This window comes from Balearica regulorum, chromosome 5, assembly GCF_011004875.1.
Source record: "Balearica regulorum gibbericeps isolate bBalReg1 chromosome 5, bBalReg1.pri, whole genome shotgun sequence".
Lineage (NCBI taxonomy): Eukaryota > Metazoa > Chordata > Aves > Gruiformes > Gruidae > Balearica > Balearica regulorum.
Window position 1 is genome coordinate 41,685,979 of NC_046188.1, and position 17,426 is coordinate 41,703,404.

At 38.8% G+C, this 17,426-nt stretch overlaps 1 protein-coding gene across 1 annotated transcript in view; it reads right to left on the reverse strand.

Moving 5' to 3' along the window:
• Positions 1 to 17,426, reverse strand: part of LOC104638896 (cytosolic phospholipase A2 beta-like) — a 48,388-nt gene that overhangs the window by 14,589 nt on the left and 16,373 nt on the right. The window contains exons 3-15 of the mRNA XM_075754436.1: positions 12,159 to 12,231; positions 10,921 to 11,097; positions 10,131 to 10,267; positions 9,311 to 9,442; positions 8,047 to 8,105; positions 6,360 to 6,402; positions 5,104 to 5,167; positions 4,579 to 4,706; positions 4,343 to 4,453; positions 3,237 to 3,274; positions 2,172 to 2,307; positions 1,053 to 1,189; positions 567 to 789 (exon numbers count right to left, since the gene is read on the reverse strand). Of these exons, the coding sequence (XP_075610551.1) occupies positions 567 to 789; positions 1,053 to 1,189; positions 2,172 to 2,307; positions 3,237 to 3,274; positions 4,343 to 4,453; positions 4,579 to 4,706; positions 5,104 to 5,167; positions 6,360 to 6,402; positions 8,047 to 8,105; positions 9,311 to 9,442; positions 10,131 to 10,267; positions 10,921 to 11,097; positions 12,159 to 12,231 (1,458 nt within the window). The remainder of the gene's footprint in view (positions 1 to 566; positions 790 to 1,052; positions 1,190 to 2,171; positions 2,308 to 3,236; positions 3,275 to 4,342; positions 4,454 to 4,578; positions 4,707 to 5,103; positions 5,168 to 6,359; positions 6,403 to 8,046; positions 8,106 to 9,310; positions 9,443 to 10,130; positions 10,268 to 10,920; positions 11,098 to 12,158; positions 12,232 to 17,426) is intronic.

The window sequence follows — 17,426 nt, forward strand, 5'->3', positions numbered from 1 at the left end:
GGAAGAGCATAAGGCAAAACCACTGCGACAATCTACCTGAGTAGGGATAGACGACAGATGTTTTACAAGCCAGAGAAATCTGTGAGTCACATTTTCATAAGAGACCTCTTCTTTCACGTTCCTGCACTTTCCTTCCTGGTTGCCTTTCTGATACCTAGTAACTTCTTCATTAACATGTAAGTGCCTTGATTACCTGCATCCCACAGATCTTTACTAAGGCTGAGACTAATGTTCACATGAGGACGGATTACTCTAGCTCTTAAGTGTTCAACGAGAAACAGACTTTGAAAGACCTGATTTTTCAAGCGGTATTGCTCAGTTCTTTCTGAAAGTTTGCCTGCTGAAGTTGCTAGCTGTTGGGCACCCTAATACACAGGCACCTTCAAACCATTTAGCTACCCTGGAAAATCCTGGCTACAGGATCCTCTGTCATTGTTTACAAATCACACTGGGATGCCTCGGTCACTTTGGATTTGTTCCACACATTATGTCATGCCCTCAAAGAGTAGAGGTCTAAAGAAAAGGAGTGGATGTTTCCCAAATGTGTGGCAGGACCATATACATACCCGTTCATGTAAGAACATTTCCTGAACAAGTGACCACAGAGTTGTAAAAGATGAGACATGTCCTGCTTTTGCCCTTTCAGTGAGTTCCTTGTGATAATACTTCAGATGATCTATAGACATAAGGTTGAGCTTGCATTTTGTCACTTGTTCTTTTACTGCCTTAAGTGGCCCCTCCAGAGTCTTCTGTGACCAGTCGGCATGCTCATACAGGTCTGCTAGGGTCCTAAAGAACATAAATGTGAGAAAATCATCCATTTATTTGGATGATTTTGGAAAATTACTATATTTACCCAGCCACTTGCACCAAAGAAGAGAATCAACAAGCCTAAACTGAAGCTATGATCAAGAGCCAACAGTAATAGCTTTACCAGGGAATTACATTCACTTATTAACAATGTAAGACTTTGAAAGAGATGCATCTCTCTCACTGTGTGGAAATGTACTGTCACAACAATTCCAAATACAAATCTCATTTTCTATACGCACCATGTCGAGCCAGAAGCCCCGGTGAGATAGGTAACACAGTCCAACAGATTTAGCTTCTGAAGAGCTAAGAGGTGGCCAAACATAGCTGACATTGCTCTGAGACCTCCTCCTGTTGCCATAACAGCTATCACTGGGACCTGTTCAAAACATAAGTATTTTCTTCAAAAAGTTACTCACTTGCCTACTTGGAAAAGTCAAATTACATCTCTTATAATTTCCTCAGGAGACTTCATTGGAGGACAATGAAATTAAACCAACATTCAGCCAGTTTTTACCAGTACCTTCTTTAAATTAACCTCCAGATATTCAGTGGGTTCCCTTAACCCCAAAGTTTGGATGAGTTTGAATATGCAGTGATTTTAACCTTCCTTCCTCTCCTTGTTTTTTCTAATTGGAATTGCAATGATTACTAACAGATAATGAAATGATTTTATTATAAGTAACAAAAATTGTGATAAATGTAATTAAGAATGGATTCAAGGAAGTCCTGTGCAGAATTCAGAAAAAGAATATTAAACAAACAAAATTATTCTTTGGACAGCATCCATTCAACAGATATAATTCCAGCAAGAAAATAAATGTTCACTGAAAAACTCATGCTGGATCTTGGCAACAAGACATACTTCAGTTAGAGCTTGTTATAAAATGATCTTTCTCCACCCTAAAGGATTTTGACTTTTTTTGTGAAAAGTGTTCTGAAAATGAAAAAACATTACACTGGGACATTACAATGATTTCATAAATATGTGTGTGAGATGAATTTCAAATACTCGTGTTTTCCTACTTGTTTTTGGTTGTCTGTCTAGTCTGGTCTAACACAATGTATCAATGCCTCATACCTTGCTGACCCGCTGCATCACACTGTTGAAACAATAGCTTTGAAGAGTGGTATATTATGTCCTCAGGCATTTGACCCATTGAAAAGAATGGAGGCATGAATAGCTGAGCTGAAATTTTAGATGAGTATGGGGTATGTCACACTGAGAACTTCTGTTCTGCTGCCATTCAAATCAATGGGTTTGTCATCAACACACAAAAACTACTAGAAATTTTGTGGGGAGTTCTGCCAATCCTAATTCAATAGACCCACACCCCATGCTTGGATTCCAACTCACAGACCTCGTGTCCATGTAGTTCTCTTTCCAGATGAAGAACCCTTTTCAGGGCACTGGCAACCACTCTCTTCCTTTTTTGCAAGAATTCTTGCTCTTCTCGGCACAGATCATACCCTAAGCGCACATCTAGTTTATCTGTGCTGAAACAAACAAATCCAGAGGCACAGGATTGGTGTTTAAAATGTATATGGATCTATTTTCAGCAACTGTGGTCTACTAAATATCATAAAAAATCATGATTCTCTGTTCACATTTAGAGACAAAAGTGCAGCTTCCAGTTTCAAAGAAATCAGCTGCTTTGCTTCTATGTGTCTTTTTAATTTCTGTTGCAGTGTAAGATTTACAGCCAGCTAAGGACAGCAAATATGAAAAAAGAAAGGCTGCTTTGTGACTTTCAGTAGCTTTGTAAGCTGAATCCTTTCTATTTCTGCTTCATATAATTTCTGAGCAAAGGGTGACTTGAACCTAACAAGTTCTGTGATGGGGATTTGTACCACAGATTTATACAGAAACAGTACAATGAAAAAGATATTAAAATAATTTTGGTTTATTTGTTGTCTGTCTCATTATTTTACAGTGTAACATTTCATCTTCCCTAGCTTGTGCTTCTTTCTATTGATATCACCAGAGCCACAGATATATTTTCTTAAGAATATCTGCGTGGTTTGAGTAATGTATGGACTTTGGATGTTTTGCTTTTTGAAGTTCCCTTTTCCCTCTGTCTTCTTCCCACTTCTGTGTCCCTTTTGAAGCAGCCTCCAATCTCAGACTTTGGTTCTTTGACGCAAAGAACACTCAGTCACTGAGTTCCTCACTGTTTGAAACTCTCACAATTGTTTTTTTTTTGGTTGGTTGGTTTGGGTTTTTTGCATCTTGGCATGACTCCTTTGCCCCAAGGATATTTAACTTTGATCTATTGTGGTGACTCTTTAATGGTGACTTACTTAACTGTTGTTATATTTCACCCCTAATCTTGTGCATTCCTTGCATCTAAATAAAGGATACTCTGTTCTAGAATTCATAGTTCAAAGAGCAATAAAACCTTTAGAGAAAAAAACAGTCCTCTTACCAATCATTTAGTTGGAGGTACAACTGCAGTGGCACATTCTGTAAACAAAGAAATGAGAGCAGGAATATGAATGACTGCAAAAACCAGAAGTTTTGAAATCCAGATTTTCAGTGCCTCCTGGAATGCCCCACCACTACCACCCTGCATATAGTTTTTTGGAAAACTGTAGCAGGAAAGAGAAGGAAAGCAACTGAACACCAAACATATTCTACAGAGAAGGAAAAGATGCAGGAGGAGTCAAAATGGCTAGATGAGCGGGCTGTGAAACAGGATTTCTTCCTCACTGAATATGCCTCCATGAACCATCCTAACCCAGCAGCAGTATCATATTGCCACCCTCCTGTTCCTGAGGATGAACAACAGCAGCCAGGTAAAGACAGTGATAGAAGAGGAAATACAAGTCACCACATCCTTCCAAAAAGCTACCGGAGGTAAAAGAGAGTGCAAACAGAGGGGTGGGGAATCTCTAATGGTGAAACAGATACTCATTCTGCTTTCTCTTTATGGGAAAGGCTGCTGAGAAGTTCTCCTCTTCCTATTTTTGCCTCTCATTTGCTGCAAGGTCTGGGAAAGGATGTCTGGCTATTGTTAGCAGATTCATCTGGCCACACAGCAACTGCTTACCACTGCATTTAAAGCAGCTTAAGAGTTGTATCTCTCCACCAGTTACCATCATGACGGTACACATAGAAGAATGTGCCAGAATTGTTGTCTGAGGGTAAGATTCAGCTCATCTAACTTTAGCCATCTAAAATTTATGTATATAGATTGAAGTAACCACTCGGGCTTGATAAAGAGCGGTGGGGCATCCCAAAGCCTTGCAAGTGGGATTGATTATTGTCCTTTAACTGTGTAAGGACAGCAGAGGTTGGTCTGAAATGCATCTAAAACTGGCCAGGATGAACTCCCAATTATTGATTTTATTGATAGAAAATTGATATTTCTCTGAGAAATCTAACCTTTTTCACAGAAAACTTGTACTTGCACAAAATTCTCACTGAGACTTACTAATTTTTTTTGTTTTTTTTTTAAATGTTATGGTGTTAAATACTGAGGGTTACTCTACTCTTCTCTCCAAAAGATCATAGAAATGGTGAAGCACTTACATGTCTTACAGGAAGGGTTACTTTCACTTTATGTCCAACAGGGAGAAATTTCAGTGGTACTGTTAAGGTGTCACTTAAATTGTTATTGTCATCTTCCTTATCAGAAACTTTCTACAGAGAACAAAAAGCATGGTTTGATTTTTTTTTTATTCACAGAATAGAAATGATCAAGTTCTTTACTGTTTTGGCGCCACAAGCAAGCAGTATGAAGAGTGGTATTGTATAGTGCCCATTACCTGCAGCCTGACTTTTAGAACTGGCTCCCAAGCCTTCACGCAATGGAAGTAGAACGTATCTGTGTCCTCTGTAGTTTTCTGTGTTCTCTCATGAGATGCAAGCACCGTAAGCACAAGATTTTTACCCTCTAGTGAAAACAGATTTGTTTAGAGAATAATAATGCTGTTTGGGTAAAATAGCTAACAAAGCTGGCAAACTTTCTGCTGGAGTCATTCTCTGTGGTAACTCCTCCTACAGGAGACGTACTCTTGCCTTTACTCCATAGTTTGGAGTGCTCCCAGAGTCAGCACTCTCATAATTCCACCAGCAAAGTTTACTGTGTCCAAACTTGATAGCTTCAAGGAAAAGACACAGAGACCAGCGTTACAACTGGAGGCAGTTCAGGGACTTTCACTCACTACGTTTTATTGTCTTTAGAACATCCTAGTCGTCTCTGTATCCTAAAGTGCCTCCATCTGGGTCTGAATGGCTATGATATAGAGTTGATTTGGTCATGTCCTCTCTTCACAGAGAAATCGGCATACCTTTCAAATATTTCTTGCTTTCATTAATGTCCACTTGCACTTCCAAGCAGCAAACTTCACGGGACTGTAAAAGACAAGAGTGAAAAAGTATGACGATAGCAAATGCCACATCTTCAATAAATAATGAAACATCATGCAGACAGCCACTAGCTATAATATAGAGCCAACTAAACTGGTCTCAGTGCTGGAAGCAATCCAGCTGCACAAGAGCAAATTCAGAGCTCATTGCCCCAGGACAGTAGCCCAGTTACACTGCTTCAGAACTAACTTGTCCACACAGAGGTACGTTGCCATAGGTTGTTATACCCATTCAAGTTATCCCAAAATCAGGAATATCTGTAAAACACACTGTTGCCCAAACACAGCTACACATATATCTGATAATTATTTAGGAAGGGTGGGGGAAAACACGTGATGATGAGTTTCTGTGTATTGTGGCAATGATTAGTCTACAAGGCATCTTCTTGCTGGTCCTGATGTAGAGAGATCATGGATTTATTCCACCCTACCCTCTACCTGAGTCATTCCAGTTCACCTTTAATAACTCATGCCAGGACAGTTTTCCAAGCCATTTCAAGAACAACACATGCCAATCATTACAGCTCTTATGCCTCACACAGAAAATGAGGGGGAAAGAACAGAATATGTGTTATTCTGCCTCAGGGGTATTAAAGGCTAGCATCTGGAAATCATGCACAGGCTTGGAGTGGTTGGCATGAAGTACTTTGTACTCCTTAGCTGCTGGGCCAGCCCAAGGAGACAGGTAATGTACCACATGCTGACTAATACCAAAAGAGGACTCTATGTTTCAATGACTAAAATAACTCTTTATTAAAAGCCTCATTTCCCCAAAAGCTGTTACATTAGATAACCTTCCAGTCATGAGGACATTGAATACTTACTGTTGCCTTCTGCAGACTCATCCCTTCTATAACCTCTATTTTTCCTGCCGCACAAGTAGTTTTTACTTTGAACATCAACAAATATGGGGCAACACTAACAAACCACAGCTGGGCAAAATATTGACATCTGTAATACTGGAGGACTTCAAAAAACACAGCTTCTATTTTTGTATGGAGAGGGCAACAGTTAAGCCATAATGAATGGGAATCATCCCACATATTTCACTTTATAATGCTCTGATCTATCATGGTAGCTTCTTTTCCCTATATAAAATGTCAGATGTTTGGGGGGGAAGAGGAGAGAATCAAATGAAGGAAAAGTGACTCCAAGCTAAATTCGCATATGAACCTTACCACTAGGACATCATTGGTAATCAGGTGCTCCAGAGGGCCAGGACTGAAAAGATAGAATCAAAAAACCAAACAAAAGCTGTGTGAGTATCTGGTATTTTTTAAAAATAGTAGTTTTATGACCTTTCCTCCTTAAAATTGAATATAGTTATGTTAGTATCATAATTTGTTTTCTTAAAGGCACAATACATGATCACCTGCTAAGCATATGAACCAAAATGTAGTAGACAAACAAGAAGAAAGGCAGGAGAGCCCATAAAAATACCAATGCTTAAAACTATATGCTAAGATACAGCAGAACAAAGACATGTTGGTCTATGTGGAATCATGTCCTGCTATTAACAAATGACCGTATAACTTGGGGAAAGCAAAGGGTACTATTAATGTATTCTGCAAATACTTATTAGGAAAGACATTTCTGACTGTTCCAGATCATAATTTACAACTGATCACCAATGAACAACAAATAAGAATGAGCTCCCATCGTGCTATATGTATGGCTGGAAAATACAGAGGTAAGTCATAGAAAGTCTTTGTCCCAGACATTTTACCTTGTAAGACCTAGGTCTGTCACTGCATGGATGTAGTTATTTAATACCATGAGTAACCGACAGAGTCTACTAACAGCATCTCTCATTAAGGCCAATACTTCAATGGCACTATGTTATGCACATTCATAAGTGCTTTCATATACCTGAAAGGACCATTAAAGTTATGCAGTATGTAATCTTTGCCTTTCTGCAAAGTCCAGGTTATTGTACCAAGCACCACTTCCAGCCTTAAAACTTCTGTTTCAGCTGTAGAATGTATTTAAATGTAAATAACTAGGTTTGAGTTCCAAGGATGGAGAATCCCCCACATGTCTTGTAACTTGAACGGTGAAAAATGTTCCGCTTATTTCTAGCTGAATCTAGCCAGTCCAGTTTCCAAGCACTGCATCTCATTTTATCCTTTTTATATATCTGGCTGTGATTGCATGCCTAGAATAAGAAGCCCTATTTACAGTTCCTTCTTCTAATAGTGTAATTAGTCAGTTTTGACTAGACTGTATTCCTTTTTTTTTTTTTTTTTTTTGGGTAATGCTAAGCTCAAATATGCCAGAAAATATAGTTTAGGGTTTGTTTTTTCAACCAAACCTGTGATAGCGTTTAAAAGAGAGATCAAGTTTATCTTATGGGATTTGTTTTTCCTCCAGCCAGTGTTGATTACCACTTTGAGTGGGATGGTCTTAATTTTAGTATTTGTTGATTGTATGTTTTCTTGGTTTAACTAAGCTATCACCTAATGGGTGACTTTTCTAATATTGTCTACGTAACTCTATGTATACATCGTGATAATGATACAAGTTTTCTGATCTTTTAGAAACACCACAGTGATCTAGGCATTGTTCAATTAATACTAACAACTTGAAGAGCACCTCTGTTAAGTTTTACATGCATCTTGTGTGCAAGCTATCACATCGTGCCAATGTTAATACATTTCCACAATTGGGACATACCTGTCAAATAGAAGGTAAGATTTGTATAAAATACACTAAAAGACAGAATTAGCTGGGGAAGGTAAGGTAAAAAAAGTTTGAAACAGTAATATCTCAGCTCACTGCTGGGAGGAAGAGCTGGAAGAAGTTCTTCTCTGAGATATTATTACTCCCTGGCAGATCTATACCTTTCAGGGTTGGAATTTTACTCACATTCTTTCCATCCAGAATTCCACTTCCAAACTTTCCCATTTCTTAGTGCACCTCTCTTTCTAAAAAGAAAAGGGTAAAATAAATATGTATTATTGGTGGCTGCAAGAATTTGGCAGTATAGGCACATCTGAAAAGCACTTTACTTCCACAGCTGACATCTTTTCTGCTAATATTAGCAAAAAGCTATGTATTGCCTCTTTCCAATGCTGAGATTGCAATGGAAACCACAGGCTTGGGAAAGGCACGTAAGACTAATATTGTCCCATTGTGGGATGTGTAGAATTATACGTATTCCCAGAGATACAATCAGAGAGGGAAAGCTTGACTGAAACAGAAATGTAATGGCTTTCTGCAAAGATGGTGTGCAGGGTGGAAAGGCATTGAAGCCCAGGAACAAATGTGACTAACACCAGTGTCATTTCCATATACAAACCATTTAAATCACATTCGCACCGAATCCAGCAGGGATGAAGTAGGCAAGAGTACTCTGGTGGTTATTGAATCATTATATTTGCCAGAGACTCACCCACTGGCTGAGAAGTGCATGGAACCAGCCTGCAGAGTCGCTAGGAAGATCCATGTTAACAGCTTTCAGCATTTGGGAAGTAGCTGTTCTTTTGGGTATGGACTGTCTCCTTCCTGCAATGAGCATGTAGCAATACCTCAGCCACAGCTCAGACAAGTCCAGGAACTGTCACAGACCTACCCCAGCTTTGTTCTCTGGACAATTTTCATGGGCTCCTTAACAGAATACCAAAGATGTTAGCAGAACAGGCATGCCTTTACTATGGGCTAGAGAAATCTGAATCACTAAGAAGGAAACCCAGCGTGAACACCAACAGGAGAAGCCTGAAAGAGTCATTTAATTCAAGTGTCATGAAGACGTAAGTGGACTGTCTTGATGTTTTTAATAAGTTGCTATTTAAGAGGAAATATCCTCTAAGTGTGGCAAAAGTGGAATAAAGTCAAAAGTTAAGGAAGTTATTTATTTGGGTTATAAAAGATAAAAATTACTATTTACAGATGCTCCCTATTAACATATTTTGCCCCCACAGAGATGGTGGGCATGAGAGAGAGGCGGCTTCAGTTTCTGAATCTGTGAAAAGAGACGAATGAAATGACAAAAATCCAGCATAATGATATCTATTTTGATGAGATATTGATAATGATATATAAGGATATCTGTTTATGCAGACCACTTGACATGGAAGCCAATGTGGACAACGAGGTCTTGCCGATCTCTCCCTGTATGTTCAGTCCTTACCTCTGATTTCAAAGCAAACGTCTCACGGAGTATCTCCCCAGGTCTGATTCTACCAACATTAAAAAGAACTGTGAACTGCATGTCATCTTTGGTGAGTGGATCTTCATCACACACTGCCAATTCTAAAATGTTCTGGTAGTAGAAGAGAATAAATAAGAACTCTTACTGAGCTGCTATTACAGAAACAAAAAAATGTTTATAGACTTTTGCAGCTGCTTGACTAGCACAGTGGTAAGAATAAAGAAACATGTGCTTTCCTTTAGGAGTTTGCTAATGTGGAACACCATCATTAAACCCAACCTTGGGAAACTTATTATGAAACAGAAGACAAATACCTATAACAGAGTGCTCCCACTGTCCTGAGACAGAGAAGATGTCAGTGCTCTGCACCACACTGATAACCCACCTAACGAATATACTTACTCAGTTTCTTCATCCCCAAAGTTCTCTTAACGACACAGCTTAGGATAGGATTAAATTCACTGTCTATACCACAGCAACTCCTCTATCCTTCCCTTACAACCAGTGGAGGGAAAGCTCTTTCTAAATTAACAATCCAAAATAGCCCAGATGAAGCATGCTACAGCAGCACTTATTTCTCTCAGATGACAACAAAGGGAATCTGGACTAGCTCCGATGTAGGCATTTATATCACCGATGTCTATAACTAGCTGAGTAGAATACCACTCCATATCTCTGCTGTTTTGTGCTAACCTGTCAGTTGCAAATTTTCTTAAGTTATTTAGCACAGTTAATTGACAGGTTGTCAACTGAGGATTCCCAGCTATGCAAAATGATGAAATTTCTATTTTTTCACTACCTCAATTTCTCTCTGGATCCTAAAGTAGAAAGTCTCATTCCAGACAGGGTTGTCAGAATTCTTGATGGTTTTGGTCTGAAGCTTTCCATTTGAAGCAGATGGCAGCCACAAGCGCACATAGCAGTCTGATGCAGTCACTGCAGCAGAAAAAAAAAAAAAAAATCAAAAACTTGATGCCAATATTATAGATGAAAAGTAGGGCAAGGCCATGATTCTGGGGACCAATAAATAAAAGCACTTTTTAAAAAATAAGTAAAGAACCTATTAGTTGGAAGCAACCAAGGAAAATCATCTTGGTATAATATCTAATTCCTGGGTAAGTACAAATTGCAAATGTACACATGCATACACAAAGTACACTAAGAACCGTGTTTCCCATGTGAAGAGAAAGGTATAAAAGATCCCACCGACCATTCATCGGGTATATTCCCTACAATTTCAGGCAACTATGTTAAAAAAGTTTAACTGAAACTAGAGCTAGTTCTAAAAAGGGCTGTTAGGATGATTACAGGAAAGGAGAATGCATACTACAGAGAAGATCAGAGGAGACTGGCTTGCTCAGTCTAGCAACACAAACATGCGGAAGGGACGTGATGGCTCTCTAGAAGGGTTAGGTACTAGAGAAGATCTGTTGCAGCTAAAGGCCAGTGTGGGCCCAAGAACACGAGGGCATGAAGAAGTCGGAAATCTTCATCTCACTTCCAGCCTACATCTACTCCTTAGGGTTAGTGCAGTCAGTGCCTTGAGCAGCCGTCCTTTGGGAAGAGCCGGGGTGGGAAAGCGCATTTACTTTGTGAAGCTTGACAACGGTGTGAAAGGAAATCTCCAAGGTGATGTCTTTCAGAGCTGGAGTCTGGACTTGACTGAAGATGTCTACTGCAGCCCGAGATGCCTAAATACTTCAGACTGGTATCAAGCAGTGAATAACATTGCCCCACAAGGTTTTGGCAGGAAAGTGGAACTGTCCCTTCAATAGAGTAGATAGATAGAAGAGATCATTGAAACTCAGAAATACAGGCCTCGTCACACTACCACCTTTCTAGTGTCCACCTCTGGGTGTTGCTACGTGGCATTTGCCACAGGAGTACAGGAAGCCCTTCGACAGGCAGTTACTCAACCAACAGAGGATTCGCTCCCTCTGGTCTCCCTTGCATCCTTGGCCAAGGCTGTGCTCAGTCCTGCATGGTGTGATGAGAGTGGTCTCAGCTGTAACTCACTGAAAAGTGATACTTTTTTGGCTGAACATGTCTTTTTTCACTACAGGAATACACAGGCCAGAGGTTTCTAGAGTGCGAGAGAAGGCAGCTCAAGGTCTCTGTCCTGTCTGAGGAACCCAAGGGAGACATCTGTACAAATGGCAGCTGAATGGCTGGTCCATAGTACACCTTGACAAGGAGCCATAGGACGCTGTGAGGGTGAGACAATGAGTTAAAGAAACTTGAATACAGAAGTACACAGAAATGTCTGTTTTGTCTGCATGTTCAGCATGTGCTCAGGGCTGGATCTGCAGAGGCCCTCTTTAACCAGAAACTATCAATACAATGTAACGTGACTGGTCATCTGAGGACAGTAAATATGCCGAATGATACTGTATCTTAGAAGGCTTGAAATTCTCTAATTTACCTTTGATAATTGTGAATAATTGATACATTTCAATAAAAGGTCCCTAAATACGCGGACTGTGCAGCAAAATTCCAGTCCATTATATGATTTATACCAATTATGAACATCAAACCCAAACAACTCCGAGCAGATTTACAGGTTGCAGTGTCCTCACAAGCTCTACCTTCCTTTGTTGGCCTAGGAAATTCATCTGGGAGTCTCGGTTTTTATCAGTTCCCTGAAATGCAACAAGATATGTCCTCGAATCTAATGATACCTCAGGTAGTTGATTTAATTATAGCCCTGGTATTAGTACTTCTGTTGCTGTGCTTTATGTACGTTGCTCGTATACCTTTAGAACTTAGGAACATTGCTCACTGTGTAAACTCTGGAGGTGACTAAAACCACAATCAAAGCACAACTCACACAGGTCTCTTGACTTGATGTTCTTAGCTTGTATGATTCTTACAGAAAGCATGTGGATGGGGCAAAACTTCATCTGCAGAGAAAACAAATGCAATTAATTTTATCAGCTCAGAATACAAAAACACTGTATTTTGAACAGCACAAGGGGACAGCCTGTCCTTCTGTTTGTTTGAAGTGAGGAGACCACCCTGCAGTGGAAGTATACCAGGCTAAGATGAAACACCACACTGAAATACTGTATCTATTTGTCTAAATGAGAGCATCCTATTACACTGTAACAAATAATTTGACAATTTTATTTTGAAAGTTAGTACCATGATTAATATTCCTGACACTGAAATGATTAACTCGGGAGATACAAACAGCTGGGGAAGGAGGAACTTCTCTATAGGAGTCACTCACTATAGTTAATCTGAAATTCTTTTAAATGGGGTGGGAACTATTGGACATGTTTATTAGAGATGAGAACAGCCTTCATTCAGTTTCATTCGGTCTTCTTTAGAGGTAAATTACATTACATCAAATGGCTTCCATTTGAACTGTGAATTAGCAGCTTCAAATACAGACTTAATATTAAATTTTATGATGTCACTTTTAAAGTTACATCCTTTTTAAATTCAGATTAATATTCGAGTCACCCTGAGCTGAGAAACCCTGTTGTTAAACCTACAAAATCACAGATTACTCTGTCTCTTGGCCTCTTAATAATACACTTTCTGTATAAAAATGCAAGACACATTTGTTCTTGTGTGACAAGAACCATTTCTATTATTACACGACACTTGATCTTAGCCAAAAGGCTGAGAGGTGGCCTTCTTTTCCTCCAATTTCAAACTGACATATTTAAAACCTTCTTAGTTTAATGCATTATGGACATTACAGGTTCCAGTTGGGCCACTTCCATATTATTTCAGATGCCAACTGAAAGAATTTTACTTTAATTTTCCTGTGCAAATAGTTATTTAACATAGAAGTACCAACTGGAACACTCAGTCAGCATTCCTAGTGGGTTTCATTAACATGAAATATTGGATTATGCAGCCAATTACAGAGCTGACTGTTTTTAATTAATATGTTAATTCTGTGTTATTTTGTAATCAACTTCTCCCTTGCTCAACAGAAGCCCAAACCATTCTCAGAGTCTGCCTTCACTGGAGAAATGGATGTTGGTATACAATTTGCTTTGAACCTTTTGTGATGAAAATTTCCTAATTGCTTATAAAAACAGTGCATCTGCAGTTCATGATCAGAGTACTCTTATTTGTGATAGGTGTCATGTTTTCATTCTCTCCCACTAGAGCCAGAGAGCCTCACTCCTCCTCCCTTCCCCTTTCAACAGCAATCACTCCCCTTAAACATGTCAACATCTGCCTGCTGATGGAAACATCATCAAAGATGACTGTTCATTACTTCTGACTTGGTGCAGCTTAGTCCTTGTGTTGTTGCAGGGTAAAAGGTAAACAGGTTCAGATGGGTAAATGTGGCCATAATTAACCCTGTGTGTGGGCTGTGCAAATCCCCATGGAAAGCCAGAAGTCATCCCGCTCCCAAGACTGCAGTTACTCCAGCCTGTGATAACCATTCAGAATTGGGTTCATTCTTTCATCAGAAAAAGGCAGAGATTATTTTCTTCTACAATGGTCCAGAGCAGACTATTAGGGTCTGATTTGGGTGGTCTAAAATAACATCCTTGCCCAAAAGTGGTGGCACTCCAGAACACTCTTCTAGAAAAAATAATTATGGTTAAAGATACCATTTGCTATTTTCATAACATGAAATGCAACGTGTAATTTCATGATTACTGCAAATTGATAAGCACAGACACCATATGCAGGTCTTGCTCTTTTTAGTTCACTTCCTTGGGAGAACAATTATTTCCTGCATGGGCACACAGAGAGTAACAAAACCCCTCTGTAAATATCCAGAGTCAAAGGTAGCTTTCCCAGAAGCACATAATTCTATTTTTGGTGGAAAATTAGTAGTGCCACATTGAGGCCAATGACAGAGTGCAGGATTCAGCTACCTGTGTATATTTGCGTCCTAGACAATAAAAGTCAAGACCAATAAATAATAGCATGTCCAGAGTCCCAAAGAGTAGGGTAAAAAATGGAGAGGAAAACACCACCACCACCACAACTTCTTTTCACGTGATAGCATTTAGCACTAAGCTACATTTCTGTACTCTTAAAGCAAGTTTTGGGGGAGCCATTTCAGGACTAAAATACAGAAAAGTCAATAAACAGGAGATGAAACTAGCATGGCAGAATTTCCATAGCTGTGTCAAACCTTAACAAACTGAAAATTCACATCTGTTGCCAACATCTCATTGATTGTAATAATACACATTTGCTGACCTACTGTCTGGTTCCAGAGAATAGTCATATGCCAGTCAGCTTCAGGAGGACACATAATTCTGTTTACAGGCGGTTAGTCACTTCGAGGTTCATCCCAAAAAGACAACTTCGAGAGAACGAAATATTCACAAAGCTCATTAATAATGAGGAGCCGACCAAGATGGTCTTTGGATGGCAGTGAAAGAAGAAAAACCTACCAACAGCTCTTATTTTTTATTTCACTCCTTATTGCTCCTCCATGCTGCTCCTAGAACAAGATCTCATGGCTACCTTCACTAGAAAGTTATTCTTCTAGGGGATAGTTCCTATAAAGCCTGGCAATCTGGGAACCTCCTACCATCACCATCTTTCTTCTCTTCTCTTCTCTTCTCTTCTCTTCTCTTCTCTTCTCTTCTCTTCTCTTCTCTTCTCTTCTCTTCTCTTCTCTTCTCTTCTCTTCTCTTCTCTTCTCTTCTCTTCTCTTCTCTTCTCTTCTCTTCTCTTCTCTTCTCTTTTCTCTTTAAAAAAGTACTTCTTTTTTACATGTTGGAAGGCTGATTGGAATCTCAGCATTTCATTCCCCCTGCACCAAACCTAAGCAGTTCTCTGAGCAGTTATTACCACGGGATAACACCAAGTTATATGAAGTTTTATATGAGGAGCTTGCTCTCTGTCTTCTGTAAATAGCTGTAGGATTTATCACTCAGCTTTATCAATATCTTTCAGACATGAATAATTACTTCCTTTCACAGACTACTTTGTCTTTCTCCAGTGGTGTACTAGAAGCAGTACAATATCTTGTGTACAAGATCTCACACCAAATGTAATCATTGGGCATATTCTTACTATTTATTTTATCTTAGATACTGAAGATTTGGTTCAACTAAACTTGGCAATTTATCACATTAAGGTTAAAGCTATAAACTTATAAACTATAAAAAAGCTTCACGACAAGCCCAGTTCCAAAGCACTCTCTCCCACATAGATTCTTTAATATCTAATATGGGCTGAATTGATTGGCCCCTCCATCAGAGGAAATACTGCTAGCAATTTGCCTTTCCAAACAGCTGCCTATTTTCATTAAAATTAGAGGAATGCAAAGTTCTGGTGGGAAAAGTGACTGACAGACTGAAGAAACATGCAAAGCCAGGAGAGGGGATAGAAGGAGAGAGCATGACCATGCAAGCCTCATTTTTCTTGGGAATCACAGTCATCCGAAATCTTATCATTGAAAGTTGAACAGTTAGTGAGAAAATCTAATTTGCCTTACAAGCATTTACTGTAATTTTGTGTTATCACTGATGGATCGTTTCAAGAGTCATTGTGGATTTGGAATATTCTTATTCTATCAGTCACCTCTTCACATGTATGAGTGAGTCCCTCGGGGCTCTGTATTGACAGAATTTCTAAGCATTTTACCACATAAAAATTATTCGCAGTTCACACAATAAGACTGCTAAAGAGTGATTATTCTTGTCTGAGCAGAAGAAAAGACCCTGTTATGAATATCAAAAGCATTCCCAGCAAGTTGTAAATTAATATTGTCCATCACTTCTATGCCAATTTGGTAGCCTTCTTACACAGCAAGAAATTGACTGGGAGACTTTTAGTCGGTCTTCCTAGATAGTTCAAAGTATCCACACTCCACAAGTTTCTAAACAACTTTTGGATTTTTTTTAATATAAAAGAAAGAAGGAAAAAAAAAACCACAAATACAAAACAGAAAACCACTCTACTCTCATTTCCGTCTCTATTTACCAATTTACATGTACTGAAAAATGCATTTGCCTGACAGAATGGCAGAGCTACCTGAGATATTGAATGAATCTCCTTCCTTGGGAATAGAAGCTTTCTGACCTGGAGCCATGCTTGTACTCTAACCTTTTGCCTGTGTTGCCTGTTAACCAGGAGTATGTCTATACTCGTGGAATAGCAGTTGCAGCATTAGGATAAAATGCAAGAACTTTTGCTGTATTTGAGACCTTCTAGATAAAATTATACCTAAGCTATCTACTCATCTATCAGATTCAGAATTATCTTATTAAATACAACATTGATATTTAAAATTGATAGATAATATTTATATCTAAGATAAATAGATAGCTCTGGATCTAACAGGTAGATAGATCGGATACAAATTTTATCCAGAAAGTACATTAAATTTACAATCTATATTCTTTGTCCTAGGCACCCAATGTTTGAAAATTTTTAATCTATCATCTGAACTGCCTATTCAAGCTACTTATATTTTCCTGAATCTTTAACTTCACCTGTAAATATTACCATGGCACAAGTATAGTAAGTATTCTTTATTCTTAATGATTAATGATTTTCTATAAGCCATAATATGTAACATTGTTTCTCACTGTATTTAAAACCCATGAACGTCCATGTTTCTTTTATTTGCTGCAAAATTTTACATAGGGTTTGATACATAAAGAACGGTTAGCCTGTAAATAATTCACATCTTGCATTTCAGACACCGCGTCCATTACTTTTTAAAGATATATACGAGAAAATAACTCTCAGTGAAGAACTCTGTTGATTTATACTAAAAACTATCAGTTAAAATCTCTGAATGAAACTTACTATTAGAAAACTCGAGTCTGGACATGAAATACTTCTACTAGAATTGCAGATGCTGTAAACATTACATTGAAGATAGCTAAATCAGCCAAATAGCTCATTAGAACTCTCCCCTGCAGCTAAAGTAATATAAAGTATGCTTTGTTGCTAGAAAAAGCTGTTGGGTATTTTTTTTAGCTGGGGCAAGCAACGAACATGTGCTATCCTGAGAAAAGCATGCAGTAGGGCTAAAGCACTTTCATTTTACAGTGAGGTAAACTCAAGGCCAGCCCTCTCGTCCTTCCTGGTGTTCACTCCAGCATGTCATGATAAAAGAAAAGGGCCACGTTTTCCCCGTGTTTTCACTGAA